General features: G+C 53.5%; 1 protein-coding gene and 2 long non-coding RNA genes across 7 annotated transcripts; 2 read left to right on the forward strand and 1 right to left on the reverse strand.

Moving 5' to 3' along the window:
* Window positions 1-717: 717 nt before the first annotated feature.
* On the reverse strand, window positions 718-4,006 carry LOC135177449 (uncharacterized). 4 transcript variants are annotated; one of them, XR_010303064.1, is made up of 2 exons: window positions 3,880-4,006; window positions 718-3,265 (listed from the first exon to the last, which is right to left on the reverse strand). It is a non-coding gene; the product is annotated as an uncharacterized LOC135177449 (long non-coding RNA). The 4 variants fall into 4 exon arrangements; XR_010303062.1 differs by having other exon boundaries at window positions 3,863-4,006; XR_010303063.1 differs by lacking the exon at window positions 3,880-4,006 and adding an exon at window positions 3,607-3,856.
* Window positions 4,007-4,667: 661 nt separating this feature from the next.
* On the forward strand, window positions 4,668-5,679 carry LOC135177867 (uncharacterized). 2 transcript variants are annotated; one of them, XR_010303208.1, is made up of 2 exons: window positions 4,668-5,063; window positions 5,514-5,679. It is a non-coding gene; the product is annotated as an uncharacterized LOC135177867 (long non-coding RNA). The 2 variants fall into 2 exon arrangements; XR_010303209.1 differs by having other exon boundaries at window positions 4,668-4,948.
* A 2,055-nt stretch (window positions 5,680-7,734) lies between these two features.
* Window positions 7,735-23,070, forward strand: AK4 (adenylate kinase 4). Its single transcript, XM_064147425.1, has 5 exons — window positions 7,735-8,010; window positions 16,037-16,156; window positions 18,333-18,505; window positions 19,344-19,462; window positions 20,459-23,070. Exons 1-5 carry the CDS (start codon window positions 7,866-7,868, stop codon window positions 20,571-20,573), a joined length of 672 nt encoding a protein of 223 aa, XP_064003495.1. The 5' UTR covers window positions 7,735-7,865; the 3' UTR covers window positions 20,574-23,070.
* Window positions 23,071-23,565: the final 495 nt, after the last annotated feature.

The following is a 23,565-nucleotide window of genomic DNA, read 5'->3' on the forward strand; positions in this document are numbered from 1 at the left end:
GAACCAGATGATCTTTCATAGGATTGGAAAAGACCTTTCAGATCATCGAGTACAACCATTAATACGGCACTGCCAGACCACCACTAAACCACACCCTTCAGCACACTTTTAAATCCCTCCAGGGAAGGAGACTCCAGCACTGCCCTGAGCAGCCTGTTTCAGGGCCTGATGACCTTTATGGGGAAGACATTTTCCTTAATGTCCAACCTAAGCCTTCCTTACTATAACTTCAGGCAATTTCTTCCTGTCTTATTGCTTGTGACAAGAGACCAACCTGGCTCCAGTCTCCTTTGAGAGAGATGTAGAGAGCCATGTCTCCCCTCGGCCTTCTTGCATCCAGCCTGAACCACCCCAGCTCCATTGGTGGCTTCTCACAAGACCTGTGCTCTTACCCTATTGCTTGTTACTTAGAACAGACCTATCCCACTTTGCTCCAGCTTCCTTCAAGGTCCCCTCCAACACAAGCTATTCTGTGAAAACAATCAATTAACACCCAAACCTTCAATAAATGCATTTTATTCAACCAAAACACTGACTTTCAGCAAAGAGGTGTATCGAGGAGTGCGTTTCACTTCAGCAGGACGCCGCAGTACAGACCAGTCCACAGAGCACAGCGGAGGGGCGGTGGGGGGGCCCATGAAGCTCAGATGGCTGCCATCCTTCAGTTATCACAGTACTGTACCTTTACAAGAGACAGCATCAGCACTGTGATAACTGAGCCAGGGCAGCCTGTCAGTCATTGTGTCCCCACCGCAGCACTGCCCAGCCTCCTCCATCTCCTCATTCCACAGGTGTCCCCAAAGGCCCACATCACCTCCAAAAGATGACCAGCCACCTGCTAAAATGCCCAGGAGCATTTCACAGAAGTGGCTTTGCACCTGAGGTTTCAGTCTGAAAATTATGCAGATAATTACTGTGATCTTAATGACCACAGCAGTTTCTGGAGTGCAGCTCTAACTGTTGTTAAGCAATTGACTCCTCTGGCCCAAACCACCAGGGCTGGACTTCATGGAGCAAAGGTGACTTAGCACCCTACAAAGTCATCACCATAGAGAATGGGGGCATCCCTCTCTCCCCCTGAAAACCACTGGAACTAGAAAGAAGCACTTGAGTTATACTACTTAAGTATTGAATGTCATGAAGCAGGCAGGCGGTGGGTACAATGGCAGAGCGCCAGTAAATTAATGGAGCCACACCACTTGTGACAGACGAGGAGCGGCACTGGTAGCAGTGAAACCACGAGGGTAACATCGTGCCATGCCTGCTGCACACAGCCAGACAGGCTTTCACAGCCAAGCAGGCTGCTGGGTGCTGGAATTTTACAGCACCAGGAACAACTTAGCTGGGCTTAAATCAGTTTTGTCACATGAACTTCAGGAGCTGGCACCCATTCCGATGCCTACTGATGGGAGCAGCACCCAATGCCAGGCAGCTGGCTGGAGTAAAAAGAGGGGCCTAAAGTTTTGAGGTGCTCCAAGCAAGCAGCTTGTTCTGGGTGTTCTGGGGCCACAGGATTCAAATAAAGCCATGAAATAAACACTTTCACTGCAAACTTCTTGTCTATAAGCTTACATCAACCTTATTTTACCCATTTTTTGCTTTGTTTTCAGTTTCCTAACACCAGGCATTGCTGAGATCATTGAACTATTTCAACAGCTCCCCGTTTTCATGAAGGGAATCAAAGACACTGAGTTCTGCAATGAGTTCAAAGCACACAACAGTGTTGCACGGGAGAAGTTAATGTGTTACTAAGTTTTTATGAAAACTCCATGTATGATGTAGAGGAATTTCAGCAGCACAAGCTGCTCTCATCTTTCTACCGAGAGGAAGCAGAACCTCCAGCAGGGGTGTAACGCTCTAAACTTACCTGGAGAACAGCATGTCCTAAGATGTGATGGAAACTGGTTTTAAAAGAGGAAAAAAACCCAACCAACAAACCATTTAACAGTCTGCTAGCTATCAAAATAGTGCCATGCAAGTGTTTAACTCCAGAGGGCAATGGAGAGACAAATCTGAAATAACCCGAGCAGAAGCACGCAGTGGAAAAAAAATATTTGTACATTTTAAAACAAACTCCAAACATACATTACATAAAAAAAGGGGACAGTCAACAGATTATGCAATCCTGACGTAAGATGGCACAGATCACTTCAATGTGGCATCCTAAAACTTGCAGATTTATCACCATTTGTAGATTAATCATTAAAGCAACATAGGAAGGGGGGAAAAAAGGCTCAAAAAGCCAAAAGCCCAAAACAACAGAAAAGCCCCACAACTTGGTAAAAAAGGTTAGTCAGTTCTGCACACACAAGGATGAGTTTTGAGAAGGGAGGAAGCTACATGACCAAAACCATTTGTTCTCACTCCAAGGTGGTTTTACAACAGCACTACTATCACAGCAGAAATTTTTTACTTGTTTCAGTAGAATGTCATAAATGTAGGATTGGGAATCCCACATTCCACAGGCTGAAGCGATGAGAATTGCTATTTTGTAGCTCAGGCACTCCTCAAACACTGTTACAAGATTTCACCTCCTGCTCCAGAAGCTACTATTATGGGATTTAAACGTACCATGACCACCAAGGTGAAGAACTCCTCCCCGACACCCTGTGGCACAAAGGCTCTTCAGGTTACACACATATGCTAGAGGGCCGATGCCATTTTCTCCAGAGGATCCAGCTCGTGGTCATACAAATATGATTTGTTTCCTTGCATCTCAGCACACACGTGATGATTTGTGCTTGGCTTCAGACTAAAGACACACAGACTCAACACAAAAAGCCTAAGTCGGTTCCCTATCACTACCTGCAAAACCCACATCACTCTCAGAGTCCAGCACATATTTTTGTTCTTGTTACTGCCAAAGCATTGTGTATTTCCACGGGTTTTTTTTTAAACCTCTAGTTTCCAGTGTTTTATTCCAGCTCTTTCTGCCAGTTCTTGCTTTTGAAAGCCCTCTAAGTTTGTCTGGCTGCTTTTTTAAAGCTCCAGTTCCATCTCCTGTCCCTTTGGGGCTGACAATCCTATGCATTTAACTTGTTTTGCATGAACCAAAATTCTTTTAGCATCACACTGATGGAATTCCTGATGTGCCCTGACCACAACCCGCAAGGCTTGTGACTCCCCACCCCAAAGCACCGGTCAAGTATCTTCCAGTACTACCCAACTGCTCTCCCCCTGCCTCTGCTGAGGATTATGAGGCGCACAGGTAGCAAACCCCATTTCCATCTTGATTAGCACGGTTTCAACCAAAATCCGTCCAAGTCTGAAGAGGGAAAGAAAACAAACGGTGATGAGGACATGGTGAGCGATTACAGCGCTTGGATGCCGGGGACGGGAGGGTGTGTTCGAGAAAGGCTGTGACAAGGAAGGGTCTCTGGCAGCTCCCCGCTGCTCCCTCCCAACTTTCCCAACCGGGCGCTTTTCCCGGGCGCGTCACCTGGGAGCCGGGGACAGGCGGCAGCCTTGGCAACAAATCCGCGGGATGAGGTGGGAAGGGGTGGAACGGGAGCCCCCCCGGCCGCCAGATTCCCCTCTCGCAGCCCTCCCCAGCCCCCGCCGCGGCGGGAGGGAGCCCGGCCCAGACTCTCACCTCGCCCCTCTCACCCCCGCTCGCCATCCTCCATCCGAGCGGCGCGCTGGAAGCCACCGGGGAAGGGTCACTGGAGCAGCCCCCGCTCATGCCGCGGCCTCACCCGAGCCCGGCGGGCAGCCGCACCCCCGCGGCGGCGGCAGGCCCCGCCCGCGTAAACACCGCCGCCCGGAAAATAATAGTGCGCAACGGGGGGGAGGGGGGGCGGGGGAGAGGGAGGGAGCGGGAAGCTCCGCGTCGCGCCCCAGCCCCATCACCCACCCTCCGTACCTTCCCCTCACCGCTACCTTCCACCGGCGGGAACGGCGGGGCCGAGCGGGCCGGGGCGGTCCCACCTGCGGGCGCGGCGGGCGGCGGGGCCGGGGGCGGCATGACGCAGCAGGGCTGGCGGCGTGAGGGCCGCCATCTTGCCGTGTTTATGGCAGCGCCGCGCGGCCATGTGACGGCCGCTTCCGGGGGCGGCGGCGGCGCGGGAGGGGCGGGAGGGGGACGGGAGAGGGACGGGAGAGCCTGCGCGGGAGAGGGACGGGAGAGGGACGGGAGAGCCTGCGCGGGAGAGGGACGGGAGAGCCTGCGCGGGAGAGGGACGGGAGAGCCTGCGCGGGAGGGGCGGGAGGGGCGGGAGAGGGACGGGAGAGCCTGCGCGGGAGGGGCGGGAGGGGGACGGGAGAGCCTGCGCGGGAGGGGCGGGAGAGGGACGGGAGAGCCTGCGCGGGAGGGGCGGGAGAGGGACGGGAGAGGCTGCGCGGGAGGGGCGGGAGAGGGACGGGAGAGGCTGCGCGGGAGGGGCGGGAGAGGGACGGGAGAGCCTGCGCGGGAGGGGCGGGAGAGGGACGGGAGAGGCTGCGCGGGAGAGGGACGGGAGAGCCTGCGCGGGAGGGGCGGGAGAGGGACGGGAGAGGCTGCGCGGGAGGGGCGGGAGAGGGACGGGAGAGGCTGCGCGGGAGGGACGGGAGAGCCTGCGCGGGAGGGACGGGAGAGGCTGCGCGGGAGGGGCGGGAGAGGGACGGGAGAGCCTGCGCGGGAGAGGGACGGGAGAGGCCTGCGCGGGAGGGACGGGAGAGGGACGGGAGAGGCTGCGCGGGAGGGGCGGGAGAGGGACGGGAGAGCCGCGGGGACGGTCCCGCGCGGGCAGCGCTGTGCGTCCCTAGCGCCGTGGGGCCCCATGAGGCGGCCGCACAATCCCCGCACCGAGAGGAGGTCATCCAGACCAGCTGCCCTGGTGAGCAGCGGCACCCACCGCAGCTTGCCCAGCATCACAACGGCCAGACGGGTTTGGAAGCTCTCCAGACAGGGAGACTCAACAAGCTCTTTGGGCAGACTGCTCCAGGGCTCCAGCGCCCTCACAAGAAGCAGGTTTCTCTTCCTGGTCAGAAGGAACCTCCTCGGTTCCAGTTTGTGCCTATTGCTCCTTGTCCTGTCACTGGGCACCACTGAGAAGAGTCTGGACTCATCCTCTTGCCCCCCACAGGTCCTTTATCTCTTGCTGAGCATTGCTCAGATCCCCTCTCAGGCTGTCAACAGCCCCAGGACTATCCTGTCACTGGTCACCACTGAAAAGAGGCTTACCCCAACCTCTTGCCCTTCACAGATCCTTTATCTCTTGTTGAGCAGTGCTGAGATCCCCTTTCAGGCTGCTCTTCTGCAGGCTCAACAGCCCCAGGACTCTAAGCCTTTCCTCCTGTAGTGGTTTGGGAAATTCTCCCCCCACTCCAAAGTTTACCAGACAAGCTCAGACTGCTTGGAAGTGAGATAAAGCTATATTTTACAGCAAGCTAAATTTACAAGCATGTGTATAAAGTATATTTACATGTGTTTATGATTATATACAACTATTTACAATTTAGAAATAATAAATCTAATCCTCCCACCTGGACAAAGAACGCCCAGAAGGAGCCAACATCACCTTCTTTCCCCCCAGACAGAAAACCAGCAAAGATTCTCAGGTGTTACTTGGTCAGTCCAAGTCAGCAGTGTGGAGTCAGGCAAGGGAACAGTGACGGAGCCAGCACCCGAGAGCCAGACTGTTTATACATTGCTGTTTGTCCCTCTTAGCAAACCAATAAATGAGATGGACCTTATCATTATTATTGTTTTACAACCAATGCTATAATTTATTTACATTTGGCAATGAACGTTCAGGAAAGTCCCAATTTCTCTTACTGGAATTTTCCAATAAGCCTTCTACTGCTACACCTCCTCACAGAGATGCTGCAGGCCCCTGAGCATCAGACACATGTGTGGATAAACACAGTCATGCACGTGGCAGCCACCCCAGGGACAGGGCAAGGAATATGTCCCCTCTGTGTTGTCACCAGCTGTGGGCAGGTGCTGTTTGTCTGCAGCCTTCCTGTTTGCAAATATTCCCTGGAAGAGTTCTCAAACACTGGAAGAGGCTCCCCAGGAAGGTGGTTGAATCCTCATGCCTGGAGGTACTTAAAAGACACGGAGATGGTAGTGTTGAGGACCATGGATTAGCACCAGCCTTGATAGCGCTAGAGAATAGTTGGACTTTGCAATCTTATAGGTCATTTCCAACCAAAATGATTCTAAGAATTTATTTGCTACCTGTGCTTTTGCAAGTTTTGCATCTGCAGCCTATGTGTGTGCAGGCTGTGCATTTCCAGGCTGTGAGTCTGCAGGCTGTGCGTTTGAGGCTGCGCAATTGCAGGGTGTGCGTTTACAGGCTGTGTGTTTGAGGCTGTGAATTTGAAGGATGTGAGTATGCAGGCTGTGTGTTTGAGGATGTGCGTTTGCAGGTTGTGTTTTTGCGGGCTCCGTTTGCTGGCTGTGCATTTGCAGGACCTGAGTTTGCAGGCTCTGCATTTGCAGGTGTGAGTCTGCAGGGGGTGTGTTTACAGGCTGTGCGTTTGCAGGCTGTGCGTTTGCAGGCTGTGAGTTTGCAGGCTGTGCGTTTGCAGGCTGTGAGTTTGCAGGCTGTGAGTTTGCAGGCTGTGAGTTTACAGGCTGTGAGTTTGCAGGCTGTGCATTTGCAGGCTGTGCGTTTGCAGGCTGTGAGTTTGCAGGCTGTGAGTTTACAGGCTGTGAGTTTGCAGGCTGTGCGTTTGCAGGCTGTGCGTTTGCAGGCTCTGAGTTTGCAGGCTGTGTTTTTGTAGGCTGTGCATTTGTAGGCTGTGTGTTTGCAGACTGAGTTTTCAGGTCGTCCATTTTCAGGTCGTGCATTTGAAGACTGCAGGCTGTGCATTTGCAGGCTATGAATTTGCAGGCTGTGTGTTTGCAGGCTGTGTGTTTGCAGGCTCTGTGCTTTTGCAGTCTGTGCATTTTCAGGTCGTGCATTTGCAGGCTGTGTGTTTGCAGGCTGAGAGTTTTCAGGCTGTGCGATTGCATGGTGTGCATTTTCAGGCTGTGCGTTTTCAGGCTGAGAGTTTGCAGGCTGTGCATTTGTAGGCTGTGAATTTGCAGGCTGTGTGTTTTCAGGTCATGCATTTGCCGGCTGTGTGTGTTTGCAGGCTCTGCTTTTTTAGGCTGTGTGTTTGCAGGCTGTGCATTTGCAGGCTGTGAGTTTGCAGGCTGTACGTTTTCCTGACTGCATGTTTGCAGGCCTTGCACTTGCATGCTGTATATTTGCAAACTGCAGTTGCTGACTGCCTCAACAGCCTGTGTATCTTCTGGTCCTGTGTTTGAAGCTATGGCTGCAGCCCTTTAATGCTACCCGAGTTTGGTATGGGTACTTGGGACCATCACTCACGGCCACTTTGAGCCACCACCCATGGGTGTTTGGTGTTATCATTCACGGGTGCCATCACCTGTGGGCATTTCGGGTCATCACCGATGGGCACTGGAGGCCATCACCCATAGCGACTAGGATCATCACCCATGGATGCTGGGTCCGTCACGCACGGGCATTTGGAGTTATCACCCATGTGGCTATCACCTGTGGGCACTGGGGGCCATCACTCATCTCTGCGCCCAGGCAGCGCCGATGCAGTTGCCTGACTCCAATCCCCGCTCCCCTCAGCGTCCCCCGGGGCCGTGCCGTGCCGGGCTGTGCCATGCGGGGGCCCCGTCGGGCCGCAGCCCGGCGCCTCCGGGCTTCGGAACTACAAGTCCCAGGGTGCCGCGGCCCGAGGGGGCGGGCGGGCGGCGGGGCCCGCCGGGGCTCCCCCCGCCCTGCTGATGTGTACGAGCCTCGGCGGCGGGTGGATGCGGGGGGGAGCGGAGCAGAGCGCAGCGGCTCGGCACGGCGTGGAGTGGGGTCACACCGGGGCCGTCTGACGTGCTGGGGAGCCGGGCCGGGCTCCGGTAACCGGCCATGGCCTCCAAACTGCTGCGGGCGGTGGTGCTGGGACCCCCCGGCTCGGGGAAGGGGACGGTGTGCGAGAGGATCGCCCGTAGTTTTGGGCTCCAGCATCTTTCCAGCGGTCAATTCCTGCGGGAGAATCTCCGCGGGGGCGGCGGTGAGTGCCCGGGGGCCGCCCCGTCGGGAGAACGGCGGACACCGGGACTGGGGGACGGGAGACCGGGGGACCGGGGACCACATCTTGGACGGGGCAGCAACGGAGATGAGATGGGGATGAGCATGCCCTGTCGGGATGGAGGTGGGATTGGGGTGGGAATGAGGAGGGAATTGGGGTTGGAATGAGGATGGTGATGTGATTGGAATGAGGCTGGGAATGGGATGGGAATGAGAATGAGGACGGGGATGGGATGGGAAACCCTCACCCTGTGGATGCGCCACAGGTTGTTTTCTTCCCGTGTTTTTGGCTCAGCTCATTCATCAAGTTCTCCCGGCCTGAGCTCATGTTGCTGCCCAATAAAAGTGGGGGTCTGATGCCATGGGAAGCTGTGAGTGTGTGCGCAATAGTTTCATCCCTAGGGATAGTTGCCTTCCCCTCTGTGGAGAAGCTGGTATGAATAACCCACCTGCTTGTCACCATGCTTAGCAGCGGCACCCGGGCACACAGATCCTGTGTTATTTGTAACTTCATCCTGCCTCAGGTGGTTGCACAGGAATGGGATAAGAATCTGCAGTGGTGGACAGCAGGTGGCTGAAAGGCTGGTGCACGCTGCGCCTCTGTGGGTGTCCACGGTGCAAAGGATGGATTGGGAATGTTCATCTACAGGGCAGAACCTGCCGGGAGAATCCCTGCTGTGGTCAAGTGCTGGGATGTGCTGTGTGAGGTGTTACGGTGTGCCAGCCTGTGTCCCATTCTCCTTATCAACCTCCTTTCCAGACAGCAAGGAGGTGGAGAAGGTTGGGTGGCAGCAGAGGTCTGCCCCACCGAGACTCAGCTTTTGGGGACTTGCAGCAGAGAGCAGTGAGCAGCCCCTGGGCACGACAATTCCTGCCTGCTGGAGCACAGCCTCACTGCTGTGGCTCTCTGCTCATGCTTGACACCCAGGTCCAAAACCCTTGGGAGAGCTGATGGTCATTTTGTGTTAGCGAGGTCCAAAGCTCCTGGGAGAGTTGATGGTGTCTGCTGTGTTTGCTTCTCTGGCAATGCTGTTGGCTGGTGAGATGCTCCCAGGTGAGGTTTGAGAGCAGACCTGCTGCACTCTGGCTTGCACTCAGGTTCCTCCACAGCTGCCATTAGGCAATCCTGGAGTATTTCTTTTTTCCAACAGTTCCTTCTCTCCTCTGCTAACGTGTGAAAGACCAGCCCAGAGGGAAAGCTGACTCACCGGGCAAAGAAACTAAAATGACACTGATACAAAACCAGCAGAGAGAACCTAGAAGTGATTCCCCCTTTTTAGAAGGGTAATAAAAATGGGAGGGTAAAGTTTTGGAGAGCTGTGTACTCCAGCAAGGGCGTCGATCACAGCCCTGCGCTGGTTCACTCATTTAAAAATATCCTCATTTCCTTCTATAAATAAAAAGTACAATAATATTTCCTTTGGAGGGAGGCTCAAAAATTAAGAGAATCCCCATGGCTGCTTTGGCTGAAAGACAGAAAGACCTGTGTGAGAAGCAAGCAGAGGTGCAGCGTGTGGGAGTGGAGCAGTGTGGTGAGCCTACGTGCCCGGACGGGAGCTTGCACAATCGAGTCACTCTGAGGGACTTCTTGCATGGTTACGTCTCACTAACAGTCTTGCTGTAGAGCTTCTCTGGGGACACTGGAGAAAGGGCTGTGAAAGGAGTTAGCTGAAGGTGTTTCCCAAAGCCCATCGGGTAGATCCCCCTTCCCAAAGTAAACAAGAGGGTGAAACGGGGGTAAAATGACTCAGCAGTGGCTCAGCCTTAGTTGGGTACAGATGATGGTCACCTTTGACTCAGCCTCTGGTTACAGTTCTCAGCGAGCTGCAGCTATTTGCTTTGAGGCTTTTTTGCTGTTTGCTTTGGACAAGCTGTTACATGACCCTGCTATGGTGTGCCAGCTCTGGGGGAAAGTAGGTGGAACTCCTCCTGACTTTATCATCTGCACCACTGGCTCTGTATGTGAGGGGAGCTGCAGCCCTTCACAGAGCTGTAGAACTGTTTCAGCTGGAAAAAACCTTTAAGATCATCAAGCCCAACCATGTCCTAACTCACCCAAGTCTGGTGCTAAACCATGTGTCTCAGCACCACATCACTGTGACTTATAAACCCCTCCAGGGATGGGGATTCAACCAGCTCCCTGGGGAGCCTGTTCCAGGGTTTGAGAGCCCCTTCAGGGAAGTACAGAATCGTCATCCCAAAGGGATCTATTGGTCTGGTGATTTTAGAGTAGTCTCGATCTGAGGGCAGCAGGCAGAAGATGCTCAGGGGTTTTTCCTGCTTGCCCTTGCAAGACATCAGCTAGCTATGGCTGCAGGGTTTAGGTTTGGACAAGGGCTCCAGCCACTGCAGGAAGGTCAGTTTGCCTGGCATGGAGAGCATGCCTAGAATGCCTCTGGTGTGTCAGTGGTGCTGGGACCCAGGACTGTACAGCCTGGCTGCTGCTGAAGTGCTTGACGTTCTGCTACAGCGACCCTGCACTATGTCTGATACCATGGACTTGTCTGTTAATTAGTGTCTTGCTTAGTGAGCAGCTGCTCTGCCCTAGGAGAAGGCCTTTTGAAGATCTTGGAAGACCTAAACACCATGATTATGGTGGTAGGCAGGGGTGCTGGAGGGTGGTGAGCCATTTCCTTGCCTTGGCACCCAGGCTCTGGTGTTGGCAGCATCCTGGGGTCTTATCAGGACTCAGCAGCTCATTTGCAGTACAACTTAATTTCTTTTCCAAATGGCTTTGGCTGAGGATCTGCACCTCCTGAGAGACACATGAGTCTTGTGTCCATCCCACTGCTCCCTTTGATGTTCTTCACTGGAGACAGAAGTGGCTCCTGTCCCCTCCATGTGATGGATTTTGTTTGTTAGTTTTGACCAAAGGAAGCACACCAAAAAACTCCAAAGGGACCATGGGGCTGTGCATGGACACAGGTGTTTCCTCAGGAGTGGATCACACTGTCCAGCCAGCCAGCAGGTCATGGCCCAAATTTGGGGCTGCACCAGGCTCTAGTGCCCCCAGATGATGTCCTGCTGGCAGAAATGGAGTGGGAGTGAAGGCTTTGGTTGCACCAGCTGTGCTGGGAAGAGCTTTTGGAGTCCCAAAACAGGGGTGAGATCCAATCCCAGCAAGTTAGGGTTGTTGCAGTTTAGCTGTGCTGATGCACAGGTGGCTGCAGTGGGTGTCCTGTGAACCCCCTAATGGTTTTCTCCTCTCCATTCACTCCAGGCTGTGTTGCTGTAGCCTACATGGAAGTTATCTGGACATGTTTGGAGGCTAACTGCCTTGTTTGGGAACAGCTTCTTCTTCAGTCTGGCCTGTGTGGTCCTGGGTGGCTGGTTTTTATTGCTTATGGCCTTGGAGATGGGAGAAGTCCCTTGAGACTGTAACTTGGTGTTGCTTTGATAAGGAGGAATGGCTGCAGACCAGGGTCACCTGGGGGTAGCCACAGAGAACTTGGAGTCCCATGTGCTAAAGGGCAGATTAAAGCCATGGTCATTAGATTAATGAGATTAAACCCCTGAGTCAAGAGGCTGTTTTACACCGAGCTCAGCACTGCTGGGAGCACTGGCCAGCCCAGGTTAGGCAGCACAAGTCGTGGCTAAGGAGAGCCTTGCTGTGTGGAGTAACTGCAGAGCAGCATGCTCTCCCCACCTGGTCACAGCTTGCAGAGGTGCTGTGCAGTGCAAGAGGTGCTGTGCAGTGCACTGCTGTTCTGCCCTGCTCAGCAGGAACTTGTCCAAAGCTTGCTTCCCTTTGGCTTGAGGAGAGCTGCACTGGGGGGACTGGCATGGGGCAGACTGGGGCTGGTGCCACTGGGAATGGGACAGCAAATGTAAAAACTGGAGCTAAAGACTTGTCCTGAGGAAAGCTCTTGGGAGCAGAGCTATGCTCTAGGGAAGGTGTGCTCTGGAGCATCCTGACTCTTGGGAGTGTGGATCAGCACCAGTGCACAAGAGATGTGAACCTGGTGGAGTGGAGCTAGAGCAGGCCACAGCAATGATGGGAGGGCTGGAAGCTCTCTGCTGTGAGGCCAGGCTGAGAGAGCTGGGGTTGTTCAGCCTGGAGCAGGCTCCAGGGAGACTCCAGGTGGCATTTCAGTGCTTAAAGGGGTCAATCAGAATGCTGGGAGAGACTTCTGAGCAGGGCCTGTTGTGACAGGACAAGGAGTGATGTTTTGAACTCAAAGAGGGAGATTAAGACTGGAGAGAAGGAAGAGTTTTTTAATGCTGAGTGTGGTAAGAGCCTGACCCAGGCTGCCCAGAGAGGTGGTAGCTGCCCCATCCCTGGAACCATTGCAGGTCAGGTTGTTTGTGGCTCTGAGCAACCTGCCCTAATGGCAGACTGTCCTGCGGACTGCACAGAGACTGGAACTAGATGATCTTTAAAGGTCCCTTCCAGCCAATCCATTCTATGATTTCATCACCCTATGACTGGGCAGCTCTGCAGGTCCATCATGCAAAATGCATTCCCATTCCTCCTTGGTGTGGCTGTGCCACACCTACTTTGGAGGAGGGAAAGGCTGGAAGGTCTCCTGTGGCTGTGTGGAAGCAGTCAGCACCCTGTGCTGGTGCTTGGACTTCTGTGGCAGTGCACTGCCGTTGCGGTGGTGCATGGCACCCTGTGATGGTGCATGTCCTGCATGCTGGTGTCCTGTCCCCTCTGGCATGTACAGAGGCTGTGGAGGAGCAGTGGAAAACCACCCGCCCCAGGGGCGTGGGAAAGCTGCAGCCTCTGTGATGCCGAGCAGTTGGCTGACACTGTACTTCCAGACTTCACAACTTCAGACTTCACAGCTGCAGCTCCGGGGATTGTTGGTTTGTGGCATGGCTCCCCCACGTAGCAACTGGTCACTTGGATAGCCAGCCCTTCTCGGGGTGACAGCAGGACCTTCTGCTGCAGCTCCAGCCTCCGTGGCCACCAGGCTCTGCCCTGGGAGCAGCTCCCCCTGCCAGCAAGCGTGTTCCCGCCAGCCTGTGGCAGTGTGCAGGCCATGTGAATAAATATTAAAAGATGTAGGATTCACAATAATATTTATGCCCTCCCAGGTCTCTGTGCTGGTTGCATAAGAGGTGGTGTATCATTTCCATCCCCACATCCTCTGCCTCCCCAGGCAGGAGACCTGCCAGCAGTGCTGGCGACATAGAGGCAGCAATAAAACCTGTCACTGAAAGAAGGTATTTTCTGCTCTCTGCTCCTGGCAGCCACCTTGGCTCCCAGCAGAAAGCTGCTCAGCAGGGTGAGCTGAAAGCTTTTGTGGAGAGAAAGGAGGAGGAGGACGTGGTCCCCCCATCCCTGCAGTGACTCAGCCCCGCGGACGGTGAGTCAGCGCCTGCTGCCTGCCCCGTTCCACAGCCAGGTTTCCGACTGGGGAGCGTGGCTGGGCTGGCAGCGCTGGGCTGCCCAGCTCTCCTGCCAGCTGTCTCCTAGCAGGCACCTCGGGAGCCTTTTGGTAGTCTGTGAGCTTTCCTGTGAGGCTTCCTGTACTTGCCCTGGCCTGGAATGTGGGTTTCAGAGGGAAATCTGTGTTCAGTTCTGAGTTCTCCAGTTCAAGAGGGATAGAGATAGATACTTGTGAGTGTCCAAGGAAGACTACGAGGATGGTGAAGGGGCTGGGACATTTGTCTGATGGGGAAAGGCTGAGACCCCTGGGGCTGTTCAGTCTGGAGAAGAGAAGACTAAGAGGAGAACTTATGAATGTTTATAAATATCTGAAGCATAGGTGTCAAGAAGGGGCCAGGCTCTGTCCTATGATACAGCAATGAATGCACACGGGAACTGAAGAAGTTCCACCTCAACATGAGAAGAAACTTCTTTACTGTAAAGGTGAAGGAACTCTGGAGCAGGCTCCCCAGAGAGATTGTGGAGTCTCCTTCTCCAGAGACATTCAAGACCCACCTGGATGTGTTCCTGCGTGACCTGCCCTAGGTGATCCTGCTTTGGTAGGGGGGTTGGACTGGATAAACTTCAGAAGTCCCTTCCAACCCCTACCACTCTGTGATTCCATGATCTGTGCAGACTGCATCACGTTCCTGTGTTAGAGCAGATGAACTCTCTGCAGAAACTGCATCTTGCAAAAAAACCCCAAAACAACCGAAAACCAAAACAACAAACACCCTCCTGCAGCTCAGGAATTCAGCCCATGGCCAAGTGCAGATGCCTGCCTGCTTTGATGTCTTGCTGTGCTCTGGAAAACCAGAGCCTGCCTCCAACTGCAGGATCCTCTGGGTTTTATTTTAGAGAGGAGACCTAAAATGTGCTGCCCTCGCCAGAAACCGTGCAGAAATTGGCTGCAAAGTTGTTCATTTCTGGTGACAAACGCTGTCTCAGCTGCTGTGGGGAGAGAGCAGAAGAGGTGTCAGTTGGAGGCTGGACCTCTTCTGGTGGCAGCAGCAGGACTTGTCACATGTGGTGGCAAGGCGTAGTTGCATTTCCCAGTTTCTTGGTGTCTGAGTGGCTGCAAGAAAATGGGTAATGTAAGGAGCAACGAAATTGATTTGATCTCTCCTGGAAGTAACATCTGCTCTGCCCTGGCTGCAATGAAAGTACAAGCAGAATAAACCCTTACTACGTCAGCTGCTGGCCCAGGTGGTGCCAGGCTGCTGCGAAGGCGGATCCAGACATGGCATCACTGGTGCAGGAACCACAGCTGTGTTCTCCTCCAAGTGGGTGGTGTGGGTAAGGTGTATTTACCTTCCAGTTACACTGCAACTGCCTTCTCAAGTTGTCGATTGTGCAGACAACTTTCTTCTCTGAGCGTATCTGAAGTTGAGGCTCTGAAGTCTGAAAGCCCTTTGGGCAGGAAGCCATCTTCTGCTTCCAGCAGTGATGTAGCAAACCCTCTGAGGTTTGTCTTTCGCGCGGTGGTTCGCAGGCTGCCGATGCCTGCCTGCTGCCGCGTGTTGCACGGCAAAGTTGTGCCTTTTCCAGTGGTTCATAAAGGATCACAGAAATGTTCTGGTTGGAGGAGAGCTTTAAGATCTCTAAGTCCAACTGTTAGCCCAGCACTGCCAGGTCACCACTGAACCATGTCTGTCAGCATCACACTGACAGATGCTGCTTTGAGAGTCCTCCAGGGATGGGGACCCCAGCACTGCCCTGGGCAGCCTATTTCAGCCCTTGACAACCTTTCTGGGGAAGGATTTGTTCCTCATGTCCAACCTAAACCTCCCTTGTTTCAACTTGAGGCTGTTTCCTCTGTATCTAGTTTTCTTATGAACTCCTTTAAATAAGGGAAGGCCACCAGAAGTCTCTCTGGAGCCTGCTCTAGGCTGAACAACTCCAACTCTCCCAGCCTGGCCTCACAGCAGAGGGCTTCCAGCCCTCCCATCATTGTCACGGCCTCCTCTGACCCCACTCCAACAAGTACCTGTCTGTGCTGTGCTGAGGACTCCAGAGCTGGCTCCAGTACTGCAAGTGGGGTCTCAGCAGGGCAGAGGGGCAGAATCCCCTCAGTGCCTCTGCTGCCCAAGCTGCTGAGGATCAGCTTAGGACACAGCTGGGCCTGGGCTGGCAGCACTCAATGATGGCCTCATGTCCAGCTTTTCACCCACTAGCACCCCAAGTCCTTCTCTTCAAAGGCTGTTCTCCAGCCCTTCATTCCCAGCCTGGAATGATACCAGGGAGAGCCCCAACCTATATGAAGGACCTTGACCTTGTTGACCTCATGATGCTCACACAGGCCCTCTTGTCAACCACACCCATGCCATTTCCAAAACCAAAGGAGCTCTGTGCATCCAGCATGGCAGTGATGGTGCCAGTGCCCCTTCATGCTGTTCCTGCTCTCAGCTATTCCAAGCATTTCCATTTCTCCAGCACCAGAAGGACCACATGGCCCCTGGCTACCAGGAGCAGCATCTAGGAGCAGGAGGATGCTGCTCCGAAGCTCCTGGATGAGCGATTTGTGAGGACAAGCAGAATTTGAGGGGGAGTGATCTTTCTCAAGCAGAAATGTCATGGTGTTTGGGGCTTTTTGTTTCCTTTTGGCCTTTGTGTTACTTTCTCTTCTCTCGAGCAGAAGTTGGCGCCCTGGCGAAGCAGTACCTTGGGCGAGGCCTGCTGGTGCCAGACCATGTCATCACCCGCCTGATGATGACGGAGCTGGAGAAGCGGCGAGAGCAGCACTGGCTGCTGGATGGTGAGCATGCTGCTGGCATTGCCTCTGGAGGAGAAAATCCCAGCCCCCTCCAGAGCATCCCCCTGCTGCTCATGCTTTGGCAGAGCCAGCAGAGAGAGGGAAGCCGGGAGGTGCCTTTGCTGGTATTGGGAGGAGAGGCAGGAGCTGACCTGCTGCTGTGAGTGTTTCTTTCCTCTGTCCCCAGCAGCAGCAGGTGCGTGTCCAGCTGCAGCCCTGGCACGGGCCTGGGAAAGGGGAAGGCAGGGAAAGGAGGTGGGTGTCTCACAAAGCAGAGCAGGGCTGGAGGCAAGCCAAGAAAAACCTCTTACGCCTCCACACGTGTGTGAAGGAGGTGCTCGTCCCTAGCCTACAGCCACCCGAGGCGTGGGTGGAGAAGATGCTGAGAGCAAGCTAGCAAAGCAAGTGGCATCGAGAGCAGCAGGGGGTTCACCAGGAGCTCCTGCAGCCCTCAGGCTGTGGCAACAGCTGTGGTGCATGACTGCTGGTGGCCTGGGAGCTGGCAAGAGCTGATGGCCACTCCGGGAACTGCTTTGGGGATGGGACAGGGCTCAGCAGGTGGCACTTATCTGTGGTGTGACATGGGATGAGCAGCGGTGGCTATGGAAGGGGGAGAAAGTCTCCTCTGGCAATCTGCTGAAGCTCTTGGAGAGGGTCAGTGAATATGGAGATCAAACTCACGTGGTTGATTTATAACAGACTTGGGCTCGAAATCATCCTGAACATTGTGATGCTGGGCAAGCTTCTGGGGGTGCCTCTGCTTTAGCAAGGGAGTTGGGCTGGATGATCTCCAGAGGTCACCATTTTATGATTCTGCCATCACTTAGAGTAAATCACTCAGGAACGTAGCCAGGTGGGTTCTGAATGCCTTCAGAGAGGGAGACTCCACAACCATTCTGGGCAGCCTGCCCCAGTGCTACAGCACCCTCAAAGTCAAGAATGTGTTTCTGATGTTCACTTGCAGCCTCCTGTGTTCCAGTTTGTGTCTACTGCCCTTTGTCCTATTACTGGACACCACTGAGAAGAGCCTGGCCCTACATTCTTGACTCCCACCCTTTAGATACTGATAAACATTAATGGGATCTGCCCCTTACTCTGCTCTTCTGCAGGCTTAGCAGCCCCAGGGCTCTCCCTCCTCCCTGAGATGCTCCAGGCCCCTTAGCATCTTTGTAGCCTCCACTGGACTCCCCTCAATCTCTCTTGAACTGGGGAGCCCAGAATTTGACCCAGGACTCCAGCTGTGGCCTGACTAGGGCTGAGTAGAGGGGAAAGACAGCCTCCTTTGATGTGCTGGTCACACTCTTTTTAATACACCCCAGGAAACCATTGGTCTTCTTGGCCACGAGGGCACATTGCTGGCTCATGGTCAGCCTGTTGTCCACCTATTGTCCTTTTCCTCAGCACTGCTCTCCAGCAGCTCAGGATGGTTTGCTGTGATACAACTCCCCAGCAGCCTGGCCTTCACTTGGTGGACAGAGTAACTGTATTTTCCCATCACAATGGGCAATTCATTCCAGGTGCCAATGTCCTGACAAGTTCTTGGCTAATAACTCTCTGGCTGGAAAAGCCTGAGAGGTCTCAGAGGGTTTTATGGATGTAAAAGAAAAAAAACCAAAACCCCCAAAAAATGGTTAAAATAGCAAAAAGAAGTGAAGAGAAAACTGTTGAGAGGACAGGCTCAGAGTCACCTCTGGTTGTGCTGTGGACAAGAGCTGATGCTCCCACCTCCATGCTGGGCTTTCCAAACAAGAAGTGCCACCAGTGTCTTCAGCAGATGGATGGTTCAGAGATGGGTGATGGCTCTGCAAATCGTTTTATCACAGTAGCCTTGATGCGCTGCCTGTGAAGCAGCAGTGTGTTACTCATCCCTACACAGCATGTTGTTTCCTTTGGGCTGTGCTTCAGAATTCCATCATTTATCCCTCTTCCTTGCCTCCAGCAGACACGACTTTGCGGAAAGACGTGAGCCCAGGGTGACCTGTGTGCTGTGTTCTGGGAGCTGGTGCTGTAGGAGCTATTTTTTCTTGCAGCCATATGGTGGAAGCCTCTCTTCCACACTAGACTTTGTGCTGCAGTGAGAAGCCACACTGGTATTGCAGCTCCAGGGTGTGTGGGTTTGGCCCCATCACTGCTTTCTTGCCTCTCCTGATGGCCCCTTTCTCTTGTGGTGCCCACACAGGTTTCCCTCGGACTCTGGGGCAAGCGGAGGCACTGGACAGGATCTGTGAACTGGACCTGGTGATCAGCTTGAACATCCCCTTTGAGACGCTGAAGGATCGCCTGAGCGCCCGCTGGGTCCACCCTGCTAGTGGGAGGGTCTACAACATGGACTTCAACCCACCACACGTCCAGGTGAGGGCCCACAGCATTGTGGTGCTGCCAGTGGAGGGCAATTCACGGAAGGAAAAGATCAGAAAAGCCTTCTTCTGTGTGAAGTAAGACCAGGAAAAAGCTTTCTGCCCCTCTGCCCTGCTCTGCTGAGACCCCACCTGCAGTGCTGGGGCCAATTCTGAAGTCCTCAGCACAGGAGGGACAGGGACCTGTTAGAGCAGGGCCAAATGAGGGCATAGCAATGATGGGAGGGCTGGAAGCCCTCTGCTGTGAGGCCAGGCTGAGAGAGTTGGGGATGTTCAGCCTGGAGAAGGTTCCTGGGAGACTTTCTGGTAGCCTTTCAGTGCTTAAAGGGGTCAAGCAGAATGCTAGGGACAGACTTTTGAGCAGGGCCTGTTGTGACAGGACAAGGGGTGATGGCTTGGACTAAAAGAGGGTGATTCAGACCATACAGAGGAAATTTTTAATGCTGAGGGTGATGAGACCTGGCCCAGGCTGCCCAGAGAGGTATCCCTGGAACCTCTGCAGGTCAGGTTGTTTGTGGCTCTGACCAACCTGCTCTAGCTGCAGCTGTCCCTGCTGACCGCACTGGGGTTGGACTGGGTGACCTTCAACACAAACCATTCCCTGGTTCTATGATTCTATGATGGGGAAAGAAATCCCAGGTAGGAAGCACTGAGATCAGAGGCTTTGGCCTCAGGAGTCAGCCTGGAGGTGTTGTGCTAGATGTTAATTAGAGAAATGGGCTTTGTGTTAAATGCTCAATGGACGTGGAGCAGGGTAAGGCATTAGGCAGGAGCTGCAGAGTGGGTGCTGGAGTGGTGGCTGCATGCCCCTGATGGTGTTTGCCACTCCGCAGGGCGTGGACGACCTGACGGGTGAGCCGCTGGTGCAGAGCGAGGACGACAGACCCGAAGCTGTGGCTGCCCGGCTCAGGAAGTACAAAGATGCTGCAAAGCCAGTGATGGAGCTGTACAAGTGAGTTGGACCATGCCTGTAGAAACAGGCACAAGTGCTGTTTCCACCAGCCAGGCCCATGCTCCCCATCCCAAGGAGCTCCTCTGCACCTGCTCCAGCACCTCAATGTTCTTGTAGCGAGGGCCCCAAAACTGAACCCAGTACAGGTTGGCCACACCAGTGCCCAATACAGGGGGACAATCACTTTCTTGGCCCCACTGGCCACACTCTTGCTGATCCAAGCCAGGATGCAATGGCCTTGCTGGCCACCAGGGCACACACACACTGGCTCATTTTCAGCCACTGTCAACCAACACCTTGAGGTCTTTCTTTACTGAGCAGTCCCCAGCCACTCTGCCCGAAGCCTGCAGCCTCCCTGGGGTTGTTGTAATGCAAGTGCCAGACTCAGCCTTGTTGAACCTCTTCCTATTGTCTTCAGCCCACTGATCCAGCCCATCCAGGTCCCTCTGTAGACCCTTCCTACCTTCAGGCTATCAACACTCCCACCCATCTTAGCGTCATCTGCCAATCTGCTCTGGGTGCCTCAATACCCTTGCCTAGATCATTGATAAAGATGCTAATGAGAACAGGCCCCAAAACTGAGCCCTGAGGAATGCCACTTGTGAGTAGCCACCAAGTGGATTTAGCTCTGTTCCTCACCACGCTTTGGGCCCAACCATCCAGCCAGGTTTTTACCCAACAAAGCATCCAGCCAGCCAAGCCCTGAGCAGCCAGGCTCTCTAGAGGGATGCTGTGGGAGACAACATCAAATGCTTTACTAAAGTCCAGATAGATAACAACCACAGCCTTCCTCTCACCCATTAAGTGTTAGGTGTTAGTCACCTTGTCATAGAAGAAGATCAGGTTAATCAAGCAGGACCTACCTTTACCCTCCAGTTTCACCCAAAAAGGCACTGTCGACCTTCCAGCCTGGCAGGACTGTCCTCTGCTGATAACCAGCCTGTCTGTATCCTCAGGAAGCGTGGATGCTGACTTCTCCTCCCACCTCTCTTCCAGGAGCAGGGGCATCCTTCACTCCTTCTCAGGGACAGAGACCAACAAGATCTGGCCGTACGTGTACACTCTGCTTTCCAGCAAGATCCCACCAGTCCTCTCAGATGAGGAGAACTAAACAGCCTGTGCCAAGGACCGAGACTTCATTTGACCGCAGATTTGGGCTCTCGGCACAGTGCTGGGGCCGTGCTCAGGTCGCCTGGTATCTGAAGTCTGTTCTCCTGCGTGCTGGGTGACATCAGTGGATGTGTGACTATAGCCAGTGTCAGGATGAAAAGATCTTTGCTTATAAGGTCAAGATTGCTAGAATAAGTGTTCTTTTTTCTTTCCCTGTTGTGAGGCTAGAAAGTAATCCTGCCTATGGTCCAACACTCAGATCAGTGATGCAGACCTGGCTGGTGATCATACCAGGCTTTCAGAGCCTGTCCTGATGTCCTTGCCACCCCAGTCTCTGGTTGAGCCAACAATGTGCCATCCACAGTCCTTTTTACTGCAGATTACTCTCTAGGTTAGGATGGGGTTGTTGTTCTTTGTTTATTTTCTAGAGACTATTTTCTATTAAATTTATTTCTCAGAGAAATAAAGCTCTAAAAAGCAAGATTTAGCCTGGTGGGAAGAGGTGAGCAACGTGGAAAACACATACACCATGATGCTCAGAGATATGAAGATCCAGCATTAATAGACACAAAAGAGGGAACACCTGGGAGGTGAAGCACCTGTTTGGGCTTCTTCCATGAAACTCCTGCTAGAAAAAGCTGCTGTACGGTTTAGTTTTCATGAGATGCTGTGACCCTGAGCAGGATCTCTGCTGGGGATGAGTTGCACCTCCTTTGTGCTTACTTTGTTTATAGATTTTAATACTACAAGCTAAGAGTTTCTCCCAAGGATGTATTTCAGTGTGAGAAATCAAGTCATTCCATCTGCTGTGCTGCCTTTGTCCTTTGGGAAGATGTGAACACGGTACCATAACTGCTTCCTGCTGCAGCATCCCTGGCAGAAGCAGCTCCTTCCCCATGAATCCTCAGAGGGATGAGAGTCTTCCCTTCCTTGGGACATGAGCAGGGGCTGCTGAGGGTTGTGCCCAGGTGTATCCCCCAGATCTACAGCATCACCTGAGCATCTTGTTCCTCCCCTCATGTCCAGGAGCTCTGTGGCTGGGTGGGTTTTCTCAACTGGAAGTACTGTAACTGTAGGATGCAGTACCTAAGCAGTGGGGACATCCTTGCTGTCTCCTTGAGTTGCCTTATTTTATAAACTCTATATTTAATTAAAACAAAACAAATGTGTATTTTTAAAGGTTTAAAAACAAAAGAAGTGCTGGATTTTAGCACTGATTTTTGGGAGCTGGGAACAAAGCTGTTTGTGTTCTGGTCTGCCATGGGTGGAGGGCAGGAATGCCATCACTCCTTGACACCCCTTTGATTTATTAGAGCAGCCTGGGCAGGTTTCTGTCTCTAAAACGTGGCTGGGGTTGGTTTTGTGGTGAGAAGGGAGAGCTGAGTGGCTTTTTGAGGGGCGCATGGGCTCCCTGTGCCAAAGTTCAGTACATCCCCGGGACTGTTTTCTCCCTGCTGAGCCACCCACCTCCTCCTGCTGGCAGAGCCCTGACACTTGCTTTCCCTGTTGGAGGCGCCTTTGCCTGGTGTTCTCCTGATAACAGGGACAGAAGCCACCAGGCATCTTCTGGGTGAGCTCCCTGCCCATGTGCTACCTGCTTGGGTGAAAGCCATGATGCAGCAGGAGCATCCCAGGTGGGAAGAGAGGGACAATCACATTTCACTGCTGTCCCTGGTGGTGTTTCTGTCCCCCACCCCGACCAGAGCGCCTGGTCTGAGCGTGCTAGGGCAGACTCAAATCTTCCACCCTGCAATGGAAATCCTGTTTAAGAAAGATTGTAGGTTTTCTCATGACCCTCAGACAAAGGTCTGGGTGCTTTTAAACAGACAGCTAGAAATAGCCCAAGTGTCTGTTTGCTTTGCTTTTTGACAGCCTTGGGCAGGACAGGAGGAGGTGATGGGAGGGGTTTTCAGGCCATAAAAGCATCCTGGCCACAGTGGGTGTCTCTGTTGGAGCTGAGTGCCAGGCAGTGGGGTGCTGCTCCCTGCTTTCCCTTGCCTGCCTCTTGTATCTTCATCTCTCCCTGAGGACAAGCTTGCCCCATGCAGTGCCAGCACCAGGGCAGGGCTTTCAGATGGCTTTGCCCCAGGAGAACCACCCCAGAGCTTGTTTCAGAGGCTTTCAGCCCTATGGTGTGTATAGAAGTCCCTTGAGTGTGCATGCATCAATCCCTTGGGGCAGATTTTTCTACAAGAGTTGTCATAGGGTGCATTTGCAGAGGCCAAATGCCAGCAGGGATAAGGCCCTGGGGAGACCTGTGTCCCTGGCCTGTCGTCCCTGCTGTGCTCTCCTGTTTACTGTGACCACCACTCCTCTTCTAAAGCCCCAGCGATTTTGTACCGACCCCAGACACGGTGTGCTGGGAGGAGCAGGGGCACCCTGCTACTGGGGCACTCCTGGCACATCAGCCTGAGTTTTCTTCCCAGACTCCTTCCCAGTGACTCTCTGCAGCTGTGTTACTGCCTGAAAGATGTAAATAAATTGTTTCCTCCTGCTTATCCATGTGCTGGCTGTGTCTGTGTGGGAGTGAGAGCTGAAGGCTCTGCACCAGCCCTTGCCCAGGGGTATGCCTGAATGGAGCAGGTCATTCCTGACCTGGGCTTTCCTTGTGGGGCACAATGAGGAGGTGGAGGGGGGAAGAAGCCAGAGCAACGTGGTCTAGTGGGAGGTGTCCCTGACAATGACAGAGTGGTTGGAACCAGATGATCTTTAAGGTCCCTTCCAACCCAAACTATTCTATGAATCTCTGAATCCCCACCTGAAGCCAAGAGAAAATGGAATCATTTATTATATTGGTAAAAAAAACCACTTCTAAGTGTTGAATTTGAACCTTTTATGATCTTGATGATCATAGAACTATTGCATTGTTCTGGTTGGAAGAGATCATCAAGTCCAACCCTTAACACAGCACTGCCAGGCCACCACTAAACCATGTCCCTCAGCACTACATCTCCAAGGCTTTGAAACCCCTCCAGGAATAGGGACTTTCTCAC

Source organism: Pogoniulus pusillus, chromosome 8 (genome assembly GCF_015220805.1).
Source record: "Pogoniulus pusillus isolate bPogPus1 chromosome 8, bPogPus1.pri, whole genome shotgun sequence".
In the NCBI taxonomy this organism is placed as follows: Eukaryota; Metazoa; Chordata; class Aves; order Piciformes; family Lybiidae; genus Pogoniulus; species Pogoniulus pusillus.

What these genes read in the sequence shown, in the direction of transcription:
- AK4 (XM_064147425.1), top strand. Translation starts at nt 7,866, where the DNA reads ATGGCCTCCAAACTGCTGCGGGCGGTGGTGCTGGGACCCCCCGGCTCG. An exon ending in GAATCTCCGCGGGGGCGGCG is followed by an intron (nt 8,011 to 16,036) that starts GTGAGTGCCCGG and finishes TCTCTCGAGCAG; the next exon opens with AAGTTGGCGCCCTGGCGAAG. An exon ending in CCAGTGATGGAGCTGTACAA is followed by an intron (nt 19,463 to 20,458) that starts GTGAGTTGGACC and finishes CCTCTCTTCCAG; the next exon opens with GAGCAGGGGCATCCTTCACT.